The sequence below is a fragment of the Arachis hypogaea genome, chromosome 14 (genome assembly GCF_003086295.3).
Source record: "Arachis hypogaea cultivar Tifrunner chromosome 14, arahy.Tifrunner.gnm2.J5K5, whole genome shotgun sequence".
Classification (NCBI taxonomy): Eukaryota; Viridiplantae; Streptophyta; class Magnoliopsida; order Fabales; family Fabaceae; genus Arachis; species Arachis hypogaea.
The window spans coordinates 391007-411239 of record NC_092049.1 but is presented as its reverse complement, the minus strand read 5'-3'; the positions used below and the strand labels follow the sequence as shown (position 1 = coordinate 411239).

Here is a 20233-nt window from a genome sequence, read left to right as displayed (position 1 = left end):
AAATCATCCCACATTTTAAAAAAATACTACAGTAGATCATAATTTAAAAAAACTCCACTGTTAATCCAATATTAAAAATAAAAATGTGCCGGAAAAAAAGGATGGCGGCGGCGTAAAGGCAATAAAAAATTTAGTTGAGATGGAGTTCTATTTTGCTATGATTTTTACATAATTATGGAATTTTTTTTTGAAACAAGATTGACTGAAAATATGAGTTGTTGTTAGAAGAAAATATATTTTTTTTTCTGGCAAAAATAAAATTGTAAGATTCATTTATTTACTTACAATTTATTATGTAGTATATTCCACTGTTGTAATAGCTTTTTAAAGCGCCACTTATATTATAGCATTTGAGTGTTATGAAATGAAAGCTAAGGAAACATTCCGGAAGATGGCATTCCTACTAAGAAGGTCCTTTAATGGGAGAAAGTCAAGGAGGGGTAGACATGTCATTTTACCTAAACCCAACATCTTAGACTTGAGAATAAGATATACTCGGTTCCCCATTAATCCAATTATTTAAATCACTTTCAAAGGGTTTGCCAAACACCACAACCACCGCACCCCCCTATAAATAAAGAAATGGCACATAGAAGAAGAATAATTCCATTGCGTACAGGAGCTACACAAATCAAAGAGAAAAATTCAACACAACCAACAAGTTCTGCTGCCTAAACACTTTGTAATTTGTATCTATATATGTCACCAATTCTCTAAGGTTCCTCAAGAAAAAACAAACATTATTATTCTTTAATTCTTTTGGTTAGATGAAGATGACATTGAGTTCCTTGTTCCTGAGTTGTTACAAGGGTGGTGATCATTCTGATTACCCACCACAGTCTCCTAAGAAATCAAACAACAAAGTGGTGGCAACCAAGGGTCATAGTAGCGGTACTAGTACTACTAGGAGCGGTTCTAACAGAGTTTCGGTTACCGATTTGAGTTTTCCAAGCGCTACCACGCTCTCTGAGGAGATCTCCATATCTCTAGCAGGGACCAACCTTTATGTGTTCACACTCGCCGAACTCAAGATCATTACTCAGAGCTTCTCATCAAGTAACTTTCTTGGTGAAGGAGGCTTCGGACCTGTCCACAAAGGCTTCATTGATGATAAGGTAAGGCCTGGTCTTAAGGCTCAGCCTGTTGCTGTTAAGCTTTTGGATTTGGATGGAACTCAGGGCCACAAGGAGTGGTTGGTAAGTCAAGTCCCTTAGCTTCTTCTTTTGATTCATTCTGGTTTGTTTAGTAGTTAATTAAACCTTACAATTGTTTGTTCTGGTTTATGATAGACTGAAGTTGTGTTTCTGGGTCAACTGAGTCACCCGCACCTTGTGAATTTGATTGGATACTGCTGTGAAGAGGAACATAGGCTTCTGGTGTATGAGTATTTACCACGAGGCAGCTTAGAGAATCAACTCTTTAGAAGTAAGTTGTTGGGTTAATTAGTTACTGTTTAATTTGTTTGACTATAATAATGTATTTAATATGCTAATGTGTGTTGTGTTTTAATGAAATTGCAGGATACTCTGCGTCATTGCCATGGTCAACAAGAATGAAGATTGCTGTTGGAGCAGCCAAAGGTCTATCCTTTCTTCATGAACAAAAGAAGCCAGTAATCTATAGAGATTTCAAGGCTTCAAACATCTTGTTAGACTCTGTGAGTGTCACAATAGCATTATTATTATTATTGTTGTTGTTATTGAATTAACTTTCTTCAGAAGTCTATAAAAAAGTTTAAGAATAAATTACCATTTGTACTCATAAAAAATATAGACGCTGACAAATGTATCCATATAAGAATAAAACAACAATTGTAACCACGGAAGATGACCTTCGTGTGCCAAGAGTACTCAGACGTTAGTTATGTAATTGGTCTGTTAGCATACTCTTGACACACAAAAGTCATCTTCTGTGATTACAATTGTCGTCTTTCGTGGATACAAATGGTAATTTATTCAAAGTTTAAAATTGAAAACTGATGATATGATAATGATGATCAGGATTACAATGCAAAGCTATCAGATTTCGGGTTGGCAAAAGACGGGCCTGAAGGAGATGACACACACGTGTCAACACGAGTGATGGGGACACAAGGATATGCAGTACCGGAATACGTGATGACAGGTCACTTGACAGCAATGAGTGACGTGTACAGCTTCGGAGTGGTGCTGTTGGAGATGCTGACAGGAAGAAGATCAGTGGACAAGGGGCGTCCATCAAGAGAACAGAATCTGGTGGAATGGGCGAGGCCTGCACTCAACGATTCAAGGAAGCTGGGGAGGATCATGGATCCAAGGCTGGAGGGACAGTACTCTGAGATGGGTGCAAAGAAAGCAGCAGCCTTGGCTTACCAGTGCCTCAGCCATAGGCCTAGGAACCGTCCTTCTATGCCCGCCGTGGTTAAGATCCTTGAGCCACTCCAGGACTATGATGATGTCCCCATTGGACCCTTTGTTTACACTGTTCCAAATCATGATGATACCAACACTACCACAGATGCTCAAACTCCCAAGGAGCGGAAGAGAACTCACCATCGTAGGCATCCTCTCAAGTCGCCAAAGTCTTCACCAGATTCACACAATCACAATGCCGATGACAAATCCAATTAATTAATTCAGCTCCAATATTATACTGTAAAATGTAAAGGGTAACGGAAATGTTTGGTAACAAAAGAAAATCAGCTAAAAAATAGCCAAAATTTGGCTTATTTAGCATTCATTAATTATTGCGATAATTAATGAAGGCTAAATAAGGCAAGTTCTTGCTGTTTTTTTTGTCTACCTAACATTACTTGGTAATGTTAGAGAGAAAAAAAAAAACAGTCATAACTTACTTTATTTAGCATTCATTAATTGTCCCAATCAATGAATACTAAATAAGGTAATTTATAGTTGTTTTTGGCTGATTTTTTTTTTGTTATCAAACATTTTCGAAATGTAAATAATACATACATATATAGTTAAGTAATTTTATGGTCACTGTAATGAGCCTTCAAGCCAAAAGGAAAGCAAAAATTAAAGGAGAGATTATTATTATTAAATTAGAGTGTAATGGGGGCGTTTTGAAATTTTGAAGTAGGAGAAGAGAAGAGAGACTAGTTCAGCAATTGGACAATTATTTACCAACTACGATTTGTTGTGTTTGAATGAGTGAATGAAGTTGAAAACATATCTTCAAAGAAAACGAGTACAGCTAGATTACATATATAGCTGACCGGTTTGACCGGAACACATACATGTGAATAATATACACAACAATTTGCCAATCAGATCATACCCCACTGCTGGACAGCACTAACACCTGCCCCTCCTATATAATTATTAATTTTTTTTTCTACTTTTGTATTCTTATGCCATATACATACACTTCAATTAGTACATGAATTAAATAATGAACACGATTCAACTCGTCAACTTATTAACTTGCTAGCTATCTAGCTATATATCTTGGTTTTTGATAAATTATTATTCATGCAAATGAAATTCCTTATAGTAATAATTTATTCCAGCCATGCTCAATCAATCAAATAAAATCATAGGTAATTGACGATAGTATCTTTGTATCGTGTACTGCTAGGCCGAGTGTTATTAATTTAAATATTGACTTGATATGTTTAACAAGCTTCATTATTTAACTAATTTATTGAACGCTGTCTTTACTGTAAAATTTATAGTAAAAATTGTTACATAATTTAATAAATTTAATTAAATTTTTATTTTATAATTTTTTTATTATTAGTTTTACATAAAAATAATTGAATGTGAATTTTTATTATCTAACTAATTTATTGAAAGAGTTGTGTCGGTTGAGACTTGGGAGTATTATGAAGAGACAAAATAATGGGAGAATCTTTAATTTCAATAAGGTTTAATTGCCATCATGTAAGGCAGTAAGACTCTGATTAACCGAGCGAATTATTAGTAGGAAAAAGTATAGGTAGATTATGAAAATACTAAATAATATGAATAATAAAAATATTGGATATTTAATTTATTAGATATGTAAATAGTATTCTAATATTAAGATTTAGGTGAGTAATTTGAGAGTGTAGTGTATTTTTATTTTATTAGAGTAATTTTAGAATTTATTGTTCATATTATTCACAAAAAATATTGTTTACCTAGTAAAATAAGATAAATTTATTTTTAGTAATACTAAAAAAAAATTCTAAATTTATTTTATTATTTATTAATTTTAACAATAATTAATAAATATTAAATAAGATAAATTTTGATTATTTTTTATTAATTTTGTTTGTTAGCAAATATTTCTGTAATATTATATAGTGTGAACAAGAAGAGGGTTTGTAGATGAGAAAGATATATACATACATTATACATATGCTCCCATCATATTATGTGGTCCTCATAGTCATAGAGAGTAGCAATAATAGATACAAGAAGATGAAACCGTGCATGTCTGAGTGACCGTGTGATGCGCAAAAGCCTGGAATTCATCAATTTAAATATTTAATAAATTTTAGACACAATGAATAATAATATAATATCATCAATTAGCCCCTCGTCCCTAGCTACCACAAGAATTTATGCGGATATTTTCCAAAATGGAAGACAATATTATACTAATATGAAAATTAGTAGCCGTTGTAGTTGACAAATTAACAAGGGCTGTCTCTGCAATTCTGTGGGTTTCGAGAATAATATTTTATTTTATTTTATTTTATCCACTTGGGTAATTCTCTATTCTTATTTCTTAAATACGACAAATTAAACGCTTGGGTGATTGTCAAAGATAGATATTTGTAGAATGACATAATCATTATTACCTACCACAAATATTTAAATTTGATTAAGAGGCCAAGCCAGCTAATTAACCAGAGACCAATTCCTTGGAAAATTATACAATATAAATAATGTACACAATACTTTTTACTACTTCATATTAAATATATCTTGAGAGCGCTCATGCAATGCTCCAGTAAGCCAAGAAATATGTTGGCGGTGGTGGCTGCTGTGATTTTTTGGTTTCAGTGAATTTTGAGTTACTGTGGTGGCTGCTATGCTTGAATTTGTTGGTAAAACTATATATATATTTATGCCACTATAGTTCTGATATAGATCTAGAATTTGTTCTCTCTGCACGCATATTATTGTTGCATTAGTGGCTTTCTAGCTAGCTAGTCATGATTTTATGGTTGACTTTTGTTAATTTTTAATCGTCTTTTTGTTGATCACATTTTTATTGTATTGAGTATTGACATGTATTAATTTATGATCGTAGCGAAGCAACTACCAATTTTAAAAGATTGTGTGTTAGTTGCTGTGTTATTTACTAGGTGGCTTAATTAATAATTATATTGGATGTTGGTTGATCACTCTGTTCTGATATCAAACATACCCTTGAGGTTGAGGGATTGATGTCTTACTTTATTCAAAACTAATCCAAACGTGACTCTTATCATCAAATTAAAGGAATCAGCGGCCTTCTTGAATCTTGACACTGCAGAGATTATAGTTGCCAGCCAGTTGTCATAAGTGATAATAATATAATAATGAGTAATACTATACATCTAAGTCTTTTTATAAACTAAGTTGAACAATAAAATTTAGAATAATACTAGTTATAATTGATTTTTGTTATGTTAGATCAATTTAATTAAACTTAGTTTAACAAAAAAAATTTAAATGTATAGTATTATTCTAATATAATATTCACAAATTCACTCAAGTGCAAGGGGAAAAAAAGGAGGTATTGGGGGCTTATTATTATTAATCCGGTGCATGATCATCATATCTAACATTAGATATATATTAAGTTCAACATCAAATTAACATGTGTATGATAATGTTTTTCTGGCGGAAAACATGTCTTAAAGCAAACCAATTATAAATTAGCATAGCAGTAAATTAAAGGAGTGGAAAAGGAGTTGGGATCTGTATATGTAGGCGCACATAATCAATCAAACAACAATATGTAAGTCAATAATAATGATGAAACTAAGGTTCATATTCAACCATCTTATATATCCCCCACCGCCACACATATCATTATCATGATTTAACTCATTGCTTTCTTATATATTAACTCGTTACATGATTGGGTTATGCCAGGTTTCTTGTTGTTACATAGGAGATTTTAATAAAATAGTACATGTGGAGAAAAGATAAAGTACTGTTATTTTATCTCGGTCTATGGATAACTTCAAGAATTGAATACAAGATATGCACTTAGTGGATTTGTCACTCACTGATCGTAAGTTCACATAGTTTCAGAGGCGTTTTTACAGTCGTATAGATAAAGCTCTGGTTAGCTTAGAGTGGCTAGAAGAGTTTTACGAGACCCGGTTACGAGGTGGACCTAGAGACTTATCAGATCATTGTCTTATTTTAGTGGAAGACAAGAAGTTGAGGGAAGGTCCAAGGCTATTCCGAAGCCTAGATTCTTGGTTTAGACATGAAGGCTTTCTCAGAATGGTGAGGGATAAGTGGAGAGGATTGGGGGAGATACAGTTCACGGATAAATCGAAGGCTTTGACGACTCCGATAAGGAGGTGGCACAAGGCCAACTTTGGTGACATGGACAAGAAGATTACAAAGTTTGAGGAATAAATTAAAAAGTAGTGTATGATGGAACGATGGAGGTTAGAAGAAAGGCGCTAGTTACTTGTTGTGAGAGGTGGTATATGAGAAAAGAAGTTCACTGGAAACAGATGTCTCGGTCTAGGCAAGCGAAGGATATGGACAAAAATACAAGATACTTTCACAATATAGATTCAGCAAGAAGGAAGAATAATAGGATTGATACACTATTAATCAACAGCAGACTGGTCAGGAATCAAGCTAGAATAAAAATTGCAATTACAGAGTTATATAAGGATTTATATCACCAGAAAGATTCTCCGATGGTGGGATTCAGGGACGGTCTGGTAGGTAGGATAGACCAGGAAGATTCTATGAATTTGGAGACGCTGCCATCGGCTGAGGAGATCAGAGAGGTTGTATGGGATTGCGAGTCTTCTAAGGCACCAGGCTGTGATGGATACAACATGAATTTAATTAGAGTAAAGTATCGTTTTTGTCCCCAACGTTTGGGGTAAGTCCTATTTGTGTTCCTAACGTTTAAATCGTCCTATTTGTATCCTTAACGTTTATAAAAGTGATTCAATGTTATCCTACTATCAATTATACTAATAAATCAGATTATATTTTTCAATTATTCTCACTTGAATGTATTCATTCTCAATTAGGTCTCACTTGGATGTGGTTGATTTTAATATTTTACCCACTATTTGTGTTTAGATTCACTTATGTCCTTAGAAAAGTGAATTATGTAAATGTTGTAGGAATTAGTTTCAACATTTGATGAGCTCTTTTTCGGAGTAGATCATCGATTCTATCCCAAACATTTATATTCTAACTTCAAGAAGAGATTTTTAAAACTCAAATTAAAGCGCTCATGATGTGTAACTGACGGCAGGATAACATTGAATCACTTTTACAAACGTTAAGGATACAAATAGGACGATTTAAACGTTAGGGACACAAATAGAATTTACCCCAAACGTTGGGGACAAAAACGATACTTTACTCATTTAATTAAGAGGTGTTGGGGCGAGATTGGATCTGAATTCACGGCAGCTGTGATGTGATTCTTTCAGATATCCAGGTTACCGGCTAATTCCAATGTCACCTGGGTAGCGCTGGCACCGAAGTTCATTGGTGCAAGGGAGATTAAGGACCTACGACCTATTAGTATGGTTGGGTGTGTATACAAGGTTATTTCCAAGGTACTAATTAGGAGGATGAGATCTATGATACCAGAGTTAGTAGGGGAGACTCAGAGCGCATTTGTAAAGGGAAGGAAAATACATAATGGGGCACTTATCGCGAGTGAAACTGTAAATTGGCTTAAACTGAGAAAAAAAGAGGCTGCAATAATCAAGATTGATTTTCAAAAAGCATATGATAGAGTCAAGTGGAGCTTTGTGGACACAGTAATGCAAAATGTGGGGTTTGGACATAGATGGAGATCGTGGGTTATGGAATGTGTGGCCACAACATCTATGTTGGTTTTGGTAAATGGTTTGCCGACTAAGCCGTTCAAAATGGAAAGAGGGCTTAGACAAGGTGACCCACTTTCTCCTTTCTTGTTTGTCCTGGTTGTGGATGTGCTGCATGGAATGGTTGGAGAGGCAGTGAGGAACGGCCGCATATCACCTTTGTTGGTTAGGAGAGATAGTATAGAGTTCTCACATCTACAGTTTGCTGATGATACAATTCTGTTTTGTCCACCAGAAGAGGAGACTATCAAGAATTACAAGCGACTCCTGAGATGCTTTGAGTTGATGTCAGGGTTCAGTATCAATTTTGATAAGTCGAGCTTGATTCCAATAAATTGTGACGAACAATGGATCCAGCGTATGTGCCGCTTGTTGGGTTGTAAGCGTGATTCCCTTCCAGTTAAATACCTTGGAATCCTCTTAGGAGCAAATCCGAGGTTGGTGAAGACCTGGAAGCCTATAATAGACAAAGTGGAGGAAAAGCTCAGCCTGTGGAAAGCTAAAGTACTGAACAAAGCTGGAAAATTAGTGCTGATCAAATCAGTTTTAAATAGTTTGCCAGTGTATTATTTGAGTTTGTTCAAGATGTCGAAAGCTGTTGCTGAGAAACTGATTTCACTGCAGAGAAGGTTCCTGTGGAGTAAGGAGGATGGTAGTAATGGGATGGCATTAGTAAGATGGAAAGTGGTGTAGGCTCCAAAGAAACTTGGTGGGTTGGGAGTGGGAGATGTTATGATTCATAACACAGCTATGTTGTTTAAGTGGTGGTGGCGATTTGCGAAGGAAGAGTGCCCGTTGTGGAAGAAAGTGGTATGCTCCTCCAATAATCTAAATCCTAATGAGCTTCTCTCAACTCAAGTGCTACCTACTAGAGGCGGGCCCTGGAAGGATATATGCCAGATGCAGATAATGAATCAACATATAAGGGAGAAGATGATTACTGGCTTATCTATGGAGATTGGTGATGGGCCACGTACTTGGTTTTAGGAGGATGTTTGGTTACTTGGTGGACCTTTGAAGGATCGGCTCCCCAGGCTTTTCTCTATTTCAAACCAATGTGGATTTGTTATAGGGGATTGCGGGTTCTGGAACGGGTTAGATCGGATTTAGAACTTCCAATGGCGGAGAGAGCTCTTTCAATGGGAGCTGGAACTTCCGAGTCAATTACATGAGGCATTGAGACCTGTGAAACTAGTAAATAACAAAAACGATAGAGTGATGTAGAAATATGATAGACAAGGTGTTTATTCAACTAACTCATTTGTGCAGGTTTTGCAGTAGGAAATTATCCCAGAAGAGGTTACCAGCTACAGCTTCACTAAGACTATCTTAAAAGGTTTAGTGCCACCAAGAGTGGAATTGTTTACTTGGTTCGTCTTGATAGGGAGGGTGAATACAAAAGAAAGGCTAAGCCGGTTTAGAATTATCAGTAAGGAAGATAATGTATGTGTTTTATGTAATAACGATGTGGAGCATGTCCACCACTTGTTTCTAAGCTGTGATTTTGTTTGGCAGGTGTAGAGTGCTTGGATATCGATGCTATGCCAACAGTGGTCCTTTCTGGATTCGATGAAAGAACATTTCCTATGTTGGACTGAGGAACCAAGGAGAAAGGTGGATCAAGAACAACGATTAAGGTGCTTCTGCGCAATCGTTTGGAACATCTGGCTAGAAAAAAATAGAAGAATATTTCAGAATAAAAGCAAAGATGTGGAAGAAATAATCAATATGACGGTGGTGAGCTTCAACGAGTGGAAAGGTGTGGATCCCGTTAGTTGTTGATAACTATGCCGGAAATGACATGAGGTCTCTTTTTGTGATGTCATGTACTTTCTCTAAGTGATTATTGTATTTTCTGACTCTGTTTACTCCACTGTATTATGTTAAACTCCTTGCTTCAAAAAAAAAAAAAACTCATTGCTTTCATATGCATTCTTTGAGCTTTAAATAGTTTATCAAAGGTAAGTATGTGTATTACACAATAATTATTGTGATTTCTTATTAGTTGCATGTGTTAGGCCGAAATCATTCTGGACGTAGAATATAATAAAAATCCTGATATCTCCTGCTGCTTTTGCACTAGAGAGGCTATATATATCTTTAACTGCAACACAAACAAAAGATGGTCCATTATTTCCCGTGCTTTTGCCAAAAATTTAGTGTAAGTAACTAACTCAACCCTTCCTATGAGTAAAAATTAAACAAACAGAAGAAAAATATAGAAATTTATATTTAAGAGACAAATATGTATGTCTTCATAAGAAATGATAAAGAATAACGACCTTAGATGCACATATTCGTGTGTGACTTGTAATTTACAAATTATGATCTGATGCTACGTTGAAGCTGATTGTATGATGAGGAGCCCAATGGGCCAAAGTCCCTATTGACTAATGATTTAGTTTGCAAAACAAGATCTCTTATTTTCACTTTGATTGCATTATTATATTAGCTGCAGATCAGAGGTTTGCGGGGCAAAATATAAAACACATCGTCGCCTGAGAGATTCGAACTCTCGCGGGGAAACCCCATGTACTTAGCAGGCACACGCCTTAACCACTCGGCCAAAGCGACTCTTGTTGAAGTTTCGAACATATTAATTTACAAGGTAACAAGATTCAAACCAAATTGAAACCATATATATAAAAGTAAGTTTAAGTTTACCTAAAAATTAGCATTAGCCATTAGGTATTAAAAAGAAACCCGTACTAGTTAGTACATCAGCAAATAAAAATGAATACACATTTTTGCTTGTTAAGTATCAACTTTCCTAGCTATGTATAATACTATGATTATGGTTATAATTATATAAATATTATGCTAAGAATAACATCATCTAATTGTTAGAATAAATACACACAGTATCATCTGTTTCACCAACCTTAGATGATACTCTAAATATACATATTCTTTTTCAAGAAATAATTAATTAATTACAAAGGTACTTGTTATTTAACCCTATTTTAGAGGAGTTGCAATTAATTAATATCATTTTTGCTTTTGATATTCATGGGCCATGTATCCATGCATGCATCTCTTTTATTCAGCTGAACCCGTGAATTTGTGTCAGACAAAGAACACGATGACGTTTTATAGATATTTTACACAAGGGGACAAACCACTGAATGGGGAGATTACAATGCAGTGAATCAGTGATGAGGTACCCAGGTTTTTTAATTACACATAATTCAAATGGATTTTCCCCCTTAAACTAAATCAATAAGGCACAAATACACATATAATATATAATATATAATACACATAAATACAAAGTTATGCAGTGTATGTCTGTATTGTGTATAGTTCATCAAAGTTGTGGAGGCACACGTGCAATGTGTAGCTTTATGAACCACTTTCAGGTTGATTTTCATTAACATATCCATACATATTATTTAGTAGTAGATGAATCACATGCCCGCAAATTAATGTTTTGAATTAAATAATTACAATTACCGATGGCTAAAATTAAAGGAGTATATCTATCTATCTATGCATGTGCAACCTCAGAAAGAGTCAAAAACAAATGCAGGCACGGAACATTCTGATTTGTACCAATACCTACCCTGCCTGATCCTATCCTTCATCAGTTGAAACGAAAGCACTTATTTTTGCATTTCTAACTTGTTATCTGCAAGAATTCCATTCCATGCAGATGACAGATATAATTTAATTTATGATTTTTCAAGTTCAATAAAATAAAATAAACACGGGAATTGAAGATAGTTTAAAACCAGATAAACTTTAATAATTTTTCTCACTATGCTTCCTTTTATTTTGATTTTAACCGCATGAATCTGTTACCAATAAGCCAATAATGGCACAGCTTTCTCTGATGAGGAATAAATTGTATGAAACCAAAACACTTGTTCGTTCATTCAGTCATAATTATATGACTGCTGCATAGTGCATCATACTGTGGTCTGTCATTTCTTTTTACTAAAATTCTTGCTTCCACCACAATCCATAGTGCTGTACTTCCTTTCGAATATACTATGATTAGATTTCTAAGAGATTTTCTTTTTTAGAAAAGAAATAACTCTCATCCAAACACTGTTGAGCTTATGAGTGGGGCAAATTAATAAAGCATGCACGTACAACAAAATATCTCCTTGTCTATCTTATAACTCCTGCTCCCGTTTTGTATTATTTTTTTATTACAGTTGCCAAGTCCGTGAATGGAGAGGACAAATTAAAAACCCAATATTCAATATTTTATCACCAGCAAGAGTGTTTTTATATTTAGTTTGGAATTTGGATCAATGAAGTGTTAAAAAACAAAAAGGTTTGCTTTAATTTCATCCATGCATATCATAACGATTGAAGGGTATAATATTCGGCAGGCATGAGCGTATCAAAAGAAGAGATTTGGTTGAACAACGATTTGCGCTAATAAAACATGGTCTTGCATCACCAAAGAATGGCTAAGATTGGTGGACCCTCAACCATGACGCGTTTACAGCTGTTTTTGTTTAACCCATGCATAGTGAAGACAAAAAATTACTCTGAATTCTGAAATCTATCCCATGCACTACAAAACCATATATTTTCACGCTAATTATGAAATTGATGTAAGAAGGAAATGCAATGCAACATATAATAATTTGGACTCTTTTGAGCGCTAGTCAAAGTGATGTCAAAGACATGGCTACTTATTAGCAAGTAGTTATAACTTATAAGTGTATGCAGTAGTTGCATGAGGCATCATTGCAATGCAGAGCAATTAAATCACACCACTACCTTACAAAATTAATAATAGAAAACTTAGCCCTCATTGGCTAAGCTGCTTGCATTGTATATATATATATATATGACTGGGGAGAAGTGAGTTAATTAGCAAGAAAAAAGCAACAAGGCAGGCAGGGCATGGCCTCAACGTGTTCCATCTCCATGGTTATGATAGCGATGATGCTACAATGTCTATTATGTGAAGCGATGGCCACCAGCACAAAGAAAACTTACATAGTTCACATGAAACACAAACATCACAACCCTTCCAAGCGAGACTGGTACACAGCAACACTTGAATATCATAACTCCCACTCCGATTCCCTGCTCTACTCATACGAAACCGCTTATAATGGCTTTGCCGCTTCCCTCAGCAAGGACCAGGCACAGTTACTACGCCGTTCCGATTCGGTGCTTGCGGTTTACGAGGACACACGCTACACCCTCCACACAACAAGGACACCGGAGTTCTTGGGCCTCCAGAAGGCTTCAAACTTGTGGGAAGGCCACACCATTCAGGATCTCGACCATGCTTCCAACGACATTATCATCGGAATCCTCGACACCGGGGTGTGGCCGGAGACAAACAGCTTCGACGATTCCGGCATGCCTCCGGTTCCCACAAGGTGGCGCGGACAATGCGAGCCAGCTCCGGATTTCGATCCTTCCCTATGTAACAGAAAGCTCATTGGCGCCAGGACTTTCTCCAAGGGCTACTTATTGTCCTCCGGTGGCGGTTACATGGTTAGGGAGAAGGACCAAGTGTCTCCACGCGACCGTGAAGGACATGGAACCCATACTGCTACTACTGCTGCAGGCTCCGCCGTCCCCAACGCCACTTTACTTGGTTACGCCACTGGAACGGCGCGTGGTATGGCACCACAGGCGCGCATCGCGGCGTACAAGGTCTGCTGGACAGGCGGCTGCTATGCCTCCGACATTCTCGCGGGGATTGATCAAGCGATCCAGGACGGCGTCGACGTGCTCTCGCTCTCTCTCGGAGGCTCCTCCACCGCCTACCACCGGGACACCATTGCCATTGGAACCTTCGCGGCGGTGCAGAAAGGAATCTTCGTGGCCTGCTCGGCAGGGAACAATGGTCCTCGTCAGGGATCTGTCGCCAATGTGGCTCCCTGGGTGATGACCGTCGGAGCCGGAACCCTAGATCGGGATTTCCCAGCTTATGTTAAAATCGGAAATGGAAAACGATTCAGCGGTGTTTCTCTTTACGGTGGAGAAGGTTTAGGAGACGAACCGGTCGGATTGGTTTATTTCACCGATAAATCCAATTCGTCGAGCAGCGTTTGCTTGCCCGGTTCGCTGGAACCGTCGCTTGTGCGAGGGAAGGTGGTGGTTTGCGACAGAGGGCTCAATGCGCGGGCGGAGAAGAGTGCGGTGGTGAGAGAAGCTGGAGGTGTGGGGATGATACTGGCGAACACGGCGGCGAGCGGCGAGGAAGTGGTGGCGGACAGCCATCTTGTACCGGCCGTAGCTGTGGGGAGAAGCGCGGGAGATGAGATCAGAGAGTACGCTTCGTTGGATCCTAATCCAACGGCTGTGCTTAGCTTCGGTGGAACTGTTCTGAACGTGAGGCCTTCGCCAGTTGTGGCCGCGTTCAGTTCCCGTGGGCCCAATGGAGTTACGCCTCAGATTCTTAAGCCCGATATTATTGGGCCTGGTGTTAACATTTTGGCGGGATGGTCCGAGGCTGTTGGCCCGTCTGGGTTAACGAAGGATACTCGCAAAACCCAATTCAATATCATGTCAGGTACTTACTAGTTAGTTAATTTTGATCACGTGAGATGTCATTATTATTATAATTTGACCTGGGAATTGAATTATAGGTACGTCAATGTCATGTCCACACATAAGCGGATTGGGTGCGTTGTTGAAAGCAGCCCATCCAGATTGGAGTCCAAGTGCCATCAAATCGGCACTCATGACAACTGCTTCTACACACGACAACACCAACTCCCCTTTTAAGGATGCTGCCGGAGGAGACTTTTCAACCCCCTGGGCTCATGGTGCCGGGTATGTGAACCCACAAAAGGCATTCTCTCCAGGGCTTGTGTACGACGCAACCACCGATGATTACGTTGCCTTCTTGTGCTCCTTGGACTACTATACGCCTGAGACTATACAGCTTATTGTTAAGAATCCCAACGTGAATTGTTCCGTGAGATTTGATGAGGCGGGGCAGTTGAACTACCCGTCGTTTTCGGTTGTGTTTGGGACCAAGAAGAGGGCTGTTGCGTACACTCGGACGTTGACCAATGTTGGGGCAGCAGGATCCGTGTATGATGTGGATGTTGATGGACCATCCGTCGTGGCAATAACGGTGAAGCCCACAAGGCTTGTGTTCGCCCAAGTTGGGGAAAAGCAATCTTACACGGTCACCTTTGTGTCCAACAAGAGTGCTGATGATTACTCGCTTCTTTCCAAATTCGGTAGCATTGTGTGGAGCAATCAAGTGCACCAAGTTAGGAGCCCAGTTGCTTTTGCATGGACTGATGATTCGTGAACTTAATTATTCCTTCTATACCCAGTACTAAAAAGCTAACGTAGCAAACACAGAGTCCTTGCTATATATGTATGTAATAATATTATGATGTTCAATATAATGCTCCAACGAGTATTATATGCAGCTTATTATGCCTGTTTTTGTTCCCTCATGCCTAGCTAGCTAGTTTCAGATTTTGTTTTAATTTTTAAAAATGCTGTGTGTGTGTGTGCAATGTGCATATATATTTAGCCACTTCACAAATATGGAAACATAGCAATGACAGTTCTGTGGTCTGAACACCACCCTCGTGTGTAATCACTGTTTTCATTGGATATTTTAGCATTCTAGTTCTAGTTCTACCGCAGTAGATCTCTATAATAGGCACACAAAAGGGGGTCATTTTCTGAGTGAAAACTTACTCTGAATTGAATTTCTAATTTCTATATTCTTTTTTCCGAAATGTCTCATTCCAAACGATCTAAAGCCAGATTGGCTTCAAATCTGCGTACTGAATGAATGAAAAGACATTTGCTGAGTTCTGTGTCATTGTCAGCAATGCAGAAAAAAAGTAGTTCACGCCCATCACATATTTTCCTGACTTCTTTTCCCGTTTGATCACTTCATTGATCATCAACTTTCTTGTAGGACCACCGAGATTAAAACTTGGTAGAAAATAAAAGATAATAGGACAAAAAAGAAATCGCTTTTACACTTCTCTTTTCGGAGATAAAAAGTAAAAACTCTTATATGCTTGTCAAAGTTTTCAAGAAGCTGCCACTGCCATTCCTTACCATAAGTGCCCAAAGAATCTCATTGGATTTGCTAATCAAAACACTCAAAATTAAGCAATAAAGCTGAACAAACCATCAAGCCATATTTCAACGGCCATTTTTATAAATTTATACTATTGCATCTTCCATTTCACATGCAACACTGAAAAATGCTGACAATAAAGGACCAAATTTATCTGGCCCACAAATTACAAAGCAGAGCTACTACATTTGCTTCAACTAACTATACAAATACTTCAAAATCTAACTTAGCTTATAACATTTTATAATAAAAAAACTCCTTTATATTTCCAAAATTTATACTCTAACTATATCATAATTGCAAATTGAGCAAGTAATATAATATAATTTGAAAATCTAACAACAGAAACAGCAGAAAGCACTTCTCCAAAAGGACTTTGTACAGCAGCAGCAAGGGTGTACCTTGGGACAACTGGGGCAAGAACAAGTGCAGGAGCATTTGCAACTGCAGCAAGAAGGGCAAGATGGACACTGAAAACTGCAACTGCTTGGGAGAATGCAGCAGTTTCCGAAGCCGCAGCTACCTTGGCAGCATTTTGATTGAGGACAAGAGCAACTGAAGCAGCTCCTCCTCCTCCATTTACAGCACTTTGATCTGGAACAAGAACAGCAGCTGCTCCATCTACAGCAACTTGATTTGGAAAATGAGCAGCAGTTACTCCCTTTACAGCAATTTGATGACGAAGTGGGACACAAGCAGCAGCACAGCCATTTTGGCAAGGAGCAATTGATGGAGGGAAGACAATTGCAGCTGCAGCTGCAGCAACTGCATGGCCTGCAGCAGTGGCAGCTTGGTAATTTCAGATGTACAGGTAAGCCTTCACAGCAGAAGCAGCAGCAGCAGATCCAAGACAAGTTTAAACATGGCAAACCACTGTACAGTGAAAAAAAATAAAAGTTACTCATATGTTCATTTTTCATGACAGTAAATAAATAAGCATACTTGGACAGAGGTTGCTCTAGCTTCATCAATAATTGAGCTTAACAACTAAGGCATAACGGAAACTAATAATGAACAAGGTAAACCTATTACTCTTCAAAATTAGGGATGGCTCAGAGTTTCAATCTTCAAAGCTAAACAACATTAACATATTACTCATCAAATAACCTTGATTGTCCTTACATGCTAGTAGCCTGTTTATCTTTATTATGCTTTTTATTATATAAAATATTCAGTGGAAAATGGACTACAAATATTGCACCAGACAGCAGGTATCAAGAAATGAAAAATTACTACTGAAAACTAATTTTATATGGCACACTAGCACTTTATGCATTATGTATTAAACCTTTTTTTTTCCAATAGCAACTAAATTTTCATGCGTGAAATGTATTTTAGGTGCATCTCCCACATTGGTATCTACACTCTAAGTAAGAAGATGAAGTAGTAGTAGTAGTAGTAGTAGTACCAGAGCCACTTCCAAAAGCGGCATGACTTGCGATTCTTCTTGCTTCTGCTTGAGAAAGAAAAAGAGAAACAAAAAAAAAGTATAAAAACGATGATGCCATTTTGAAAGTACGAAAGAAAGATTGTGGAGAAGTAATAAGAACATTGATTACGAAGGTAAGAGAGGATCAGAGTTGGCGACCACAAAATCAGCAACCCTGCAGATTAAAGTAAAGAAATTTGTTTAGCTCGAAGAGTTTGATAACGAAGGAAGTGGAGAAGAGAGAATGAACATACTCTTTGCAGCATGCTGAAGCTGGTTGAAGGGCTTCAACATTTTTCAACTCAACCTGACAGATGCAAAGATACTTGTGAATAAAGAGAAATGGTGCAGTGCAGATACATGAAAAGTGAAAAGAAAAAGAGAGAGACCTCGAGAAAAGTGATTTCTCTGTCCAGCATGTGAAGCCTGGCGGTGTCGCGGCGCTTGCCGTACAAGTCAGGGGGTGACTTGGGGGAAGGTGGTGGGAGAGAAGGAAGGGAGGAAGAAGAAGCAGCAGTGGCCATGGCTTGGAGTGGAGGGATGAAAGAAAAGGGAATAGGCACAAGTGAGTGAGCGCAGAGAAGAAGAAGAAGAAGAAGAAGAAAATAAGGTTAGGTTAGGTGCGAGTGAGTGAGAGTGGCAGGGTGCAGTAAATTGGGTCCTCTGACATCCCCATACATAATTATGAAACACCCAGAACAGAGCCACCACTAAATTATTTCTTTTTTGTTTATTTACAACAAAAATAGCTTCAATTTGAATTTCAACCACCATTTGCCTTTGCTTGAAACTGAGCCTCAAGCACCCCGGCAACAAAACCTGCAAACTAAGCTCTACTAATCCCTGCTTAGCGCTGCTTAATTACTTTTTGACAATTTCTTAACTTCCTGAGGCCGCACGTGACGTCAATGCAAGTTACAGTTACATATTGTGATTTTTCAAGTAAGACATTTTTATTTTCTATAGGCCCAATAAAAGAAATTAAAAAAGAAACGGAAGCCCGGTATAAGAAATCTTCTCCATTTGGGATCGTATTCCGTGCCCTGCGCTCAGCGATTCTGTTCCCTTCCGTGATCACATTTATTTAATGAATTCTGGTAGAGAAGTAATGGAGTATTTGTACAATGTGTACAATGGGCTATGTATTTGATTCAATATGAGTTAAAAAATGAACATTTAGGATAAAATACTACTAATTTCTCAAACACAATACATTTATACTATCCAGAATAACCATCCGGATATCACAAATAATAAACATCTGATAACCTACTGAATTGAACATTCCTAAACCGCGATTGCAGAAAATAATAATACAACACAACCTCTACATTGCATTCTATACATATGATTCACCATTTGATGATCTATTACTTAATTCTCAAGACTATTCTAGATAAATACAATGAGCTTAACAAAGAGATAATAAACTGAAAATTGTTACAACAATGAAATAGATAATAGCTCTTGAGGAACGTGTTAATCTCTTAAGCATGTGCCTACAAAAAATAATACTGATGCAGCTTCTGGATAATAGTTGATGAAAAGCACAAGCAGATCTGTTACATTTGCTTCAACTATACAATTTACAAATCGTTCAAAATCTAACTTACATTACAACATTCTAGCATAACATGCAAACTAGCAACAATAACAACAGAAAGGGCGTACCATTGGACAACTGGGTAAAGAGCAAGTGAAAGGAGCATTTGCAACTGCAGCAACATGGACACTCAAGAGTTGAAGGGAGGAGACCTCAAGAAAGGTGATTTTTCTCTGTGAAGCAGAAGCTGTGGACATAGCATGGCAGAGGCAGAGCATGCATATATTTTTAGGTTTGTGATGTAATAAACATTTTCCTTAACATTAACATACATGACATAAAACTTGTGTGGTCCAATCCAAGGTCGAGTTTGAGAATGTTGCACTATGCTTCTTCCACATTTACGATACCCATCCATCCATCCATCTACTCACCAGTCACCACAAAACGTGCTCCACTTTCCTCTCCCAATGCTTACACTTTTTTCAACGTTAACCGGATACACAAGAATCGAATATATGGTCTTTTCCTTTTTTTGGATAAAAGCCACAACTTAACCCACTTTATCTTTTTATATATGCTTTATTCCCTCTACTTAAAACCTTGGCTAAACAATAATCCCATATAAATATATTAATTAAAAATGAAACTAGAGGAAAATAATATTTTACCTTTTAATTTTATATACTCGAGAAATTTTGTTCACTTTTTTAAGAGTTATTTTTTTTTGTCAAAAAGAATCTCGCAGATGGTTAATTAGAAAACAAGTTGATAAAACTTGTGTGTAAAAGATTAGTGAGTGAAAATTAGATTAGTATGCCTCTTATTTGTATAATTCATCAACCATGTTAAATATACTAAAATTAATCATCACAAATGAATTGAAATATCCATATATTTATACACAAATATATAATGAATGATTTTAGTATATTTATTTGTATAAATTTTCATAATATATAAATGAGTAAATTTTGAGAAATTATAACCTTTATCAGTTAGTTATACTATTTTCATTTAGTTGTGTTATTTAACCTCGTTAACTTTGGTTATCCAACAAACTTGAATTTTTTTTAAAAAAAAGGGCTAATGGATATCAAATTTAAGGTACAAGTAAATAAATAATGGGGTTGAAGGAGGTGTAGGGAATTTCAAAAGTTTGCATACATTTATTGTCTTTAAAACAACTTGGTAAGTATT

The 20233-nt window shown here is 37.1% G+C and overlaps 3 protein-coding genes, 1 long non-coding RNA gene and 1 other non-coding gene across 6 annotated transcripts; 3 read left to right on the top strand and 2 right to left on the bottom strand.

Moving 5' to 3' along the window:
- The first annotated feature begins 331 nt into the window (after nucleotides 1-331).
- Nucleotides 332-3040, top strand: LOC112740777 (serine/threonine-protein kinase RIPK). Its single transcript, XM_025789379.3, has 4 exons — nucleotides 332-1196; nucleotides 1290-1425; nucleotides 1521-1657; nucleotides 2001-3040. The coding sequence occupies exons 1-4, from the start codon at nucleotides 768-770 to the stop codon at nucleotides 2607-2609; spliced, it is 1311 nt and encodes a 436-aa protein (XP_025645164.1). The 5' UTR covers nucleotides 332-767; the 3' UTR covers nucleotides 2610-3040.
- Nucleotides 3041-4767: 1727 nt separating this feature from the next.
- Nucleotides 4768-7173, top strand: LOC140178795 (uncharacterized). Its single transcript, XR_011871722.1, has 2 exons — nucleotides 4768-5035; nucleotides 6072-7173. It is a non-coding gene; the product is annotated as an uncharacterized lncRNA (long non-coding RNA).
- A 3339-nt stretch (nucleotides 7174-10512) lies between these two features.
- TRNAS-GCU (transfer RNA serine (anticodon GCU)) lies at nucleotides 10513-10594 on the bottom strand. The gene has a single exon. It is a non-coding gene; the product is annotated as a tRNA-Ser (tRNA).
- Nucleotides 10595-12578: 1984 nt separating this feature from the next.
- Nucleotides 12579-15563, top strand: LOC112740771 (subtilisin-like protease SBT1.8). The gene is made up of 2 exons (XM_025789370.3): nucleotides 12579-14513; nucleotides 14590-15563. The coding sequence occupies exons 1-2, from the start codon at nucleotides 12884-12886 to the stop codon at nucleotides 15264-15266; spliced, it is 2307 nt and encodes a 768-aa protein (XP_025645155.1). The 5' UTR covers nucleotides 12579-12883; the 3' UTR covers nucleotides 15267-15563.
- A 540-nt stretch (nucleotides 15564-16103) lies between these two features.
- Nucleotides 16104-19419, bottom strand: LOC112740773 (uncharacterized). 2 transcript variants are annotated; one of them, XR_003813298.2, is made up of 5 exons: nucleotides 17880-19304; nucleotides 17745-17797; nucleotides 17612-17665; nucleotides 17470-17514; nucleotides 16104-16934 (listed from the first exon to the last, which is right to left on the bottom strand). XR_003813298.2 is itself a non-coding variant. In XM_025789376.3 (5 exons), exons 1-5 carry the CDS (start codon nucleotides 18012-18014, stop codon nucleotides 16397-16399), a joined length of 816 nt encoding a protein of 271 aa, XP_025645161.1. In that variant the 5' UTR covers nucleotides 18015-19419; the 3' UTR covers nucleotides 16104-16396. The 2 variants fall into 2 exon arrangements, 1 of the variants encoding a protein (XP_025645161.1); XM_025789376.3 differs by having other exon boundaries at nucleotides 17621-17665; nucleotides 17880-19419.
- Nucleotides 19420-20233: the final 814 nt, after the last annotated feature.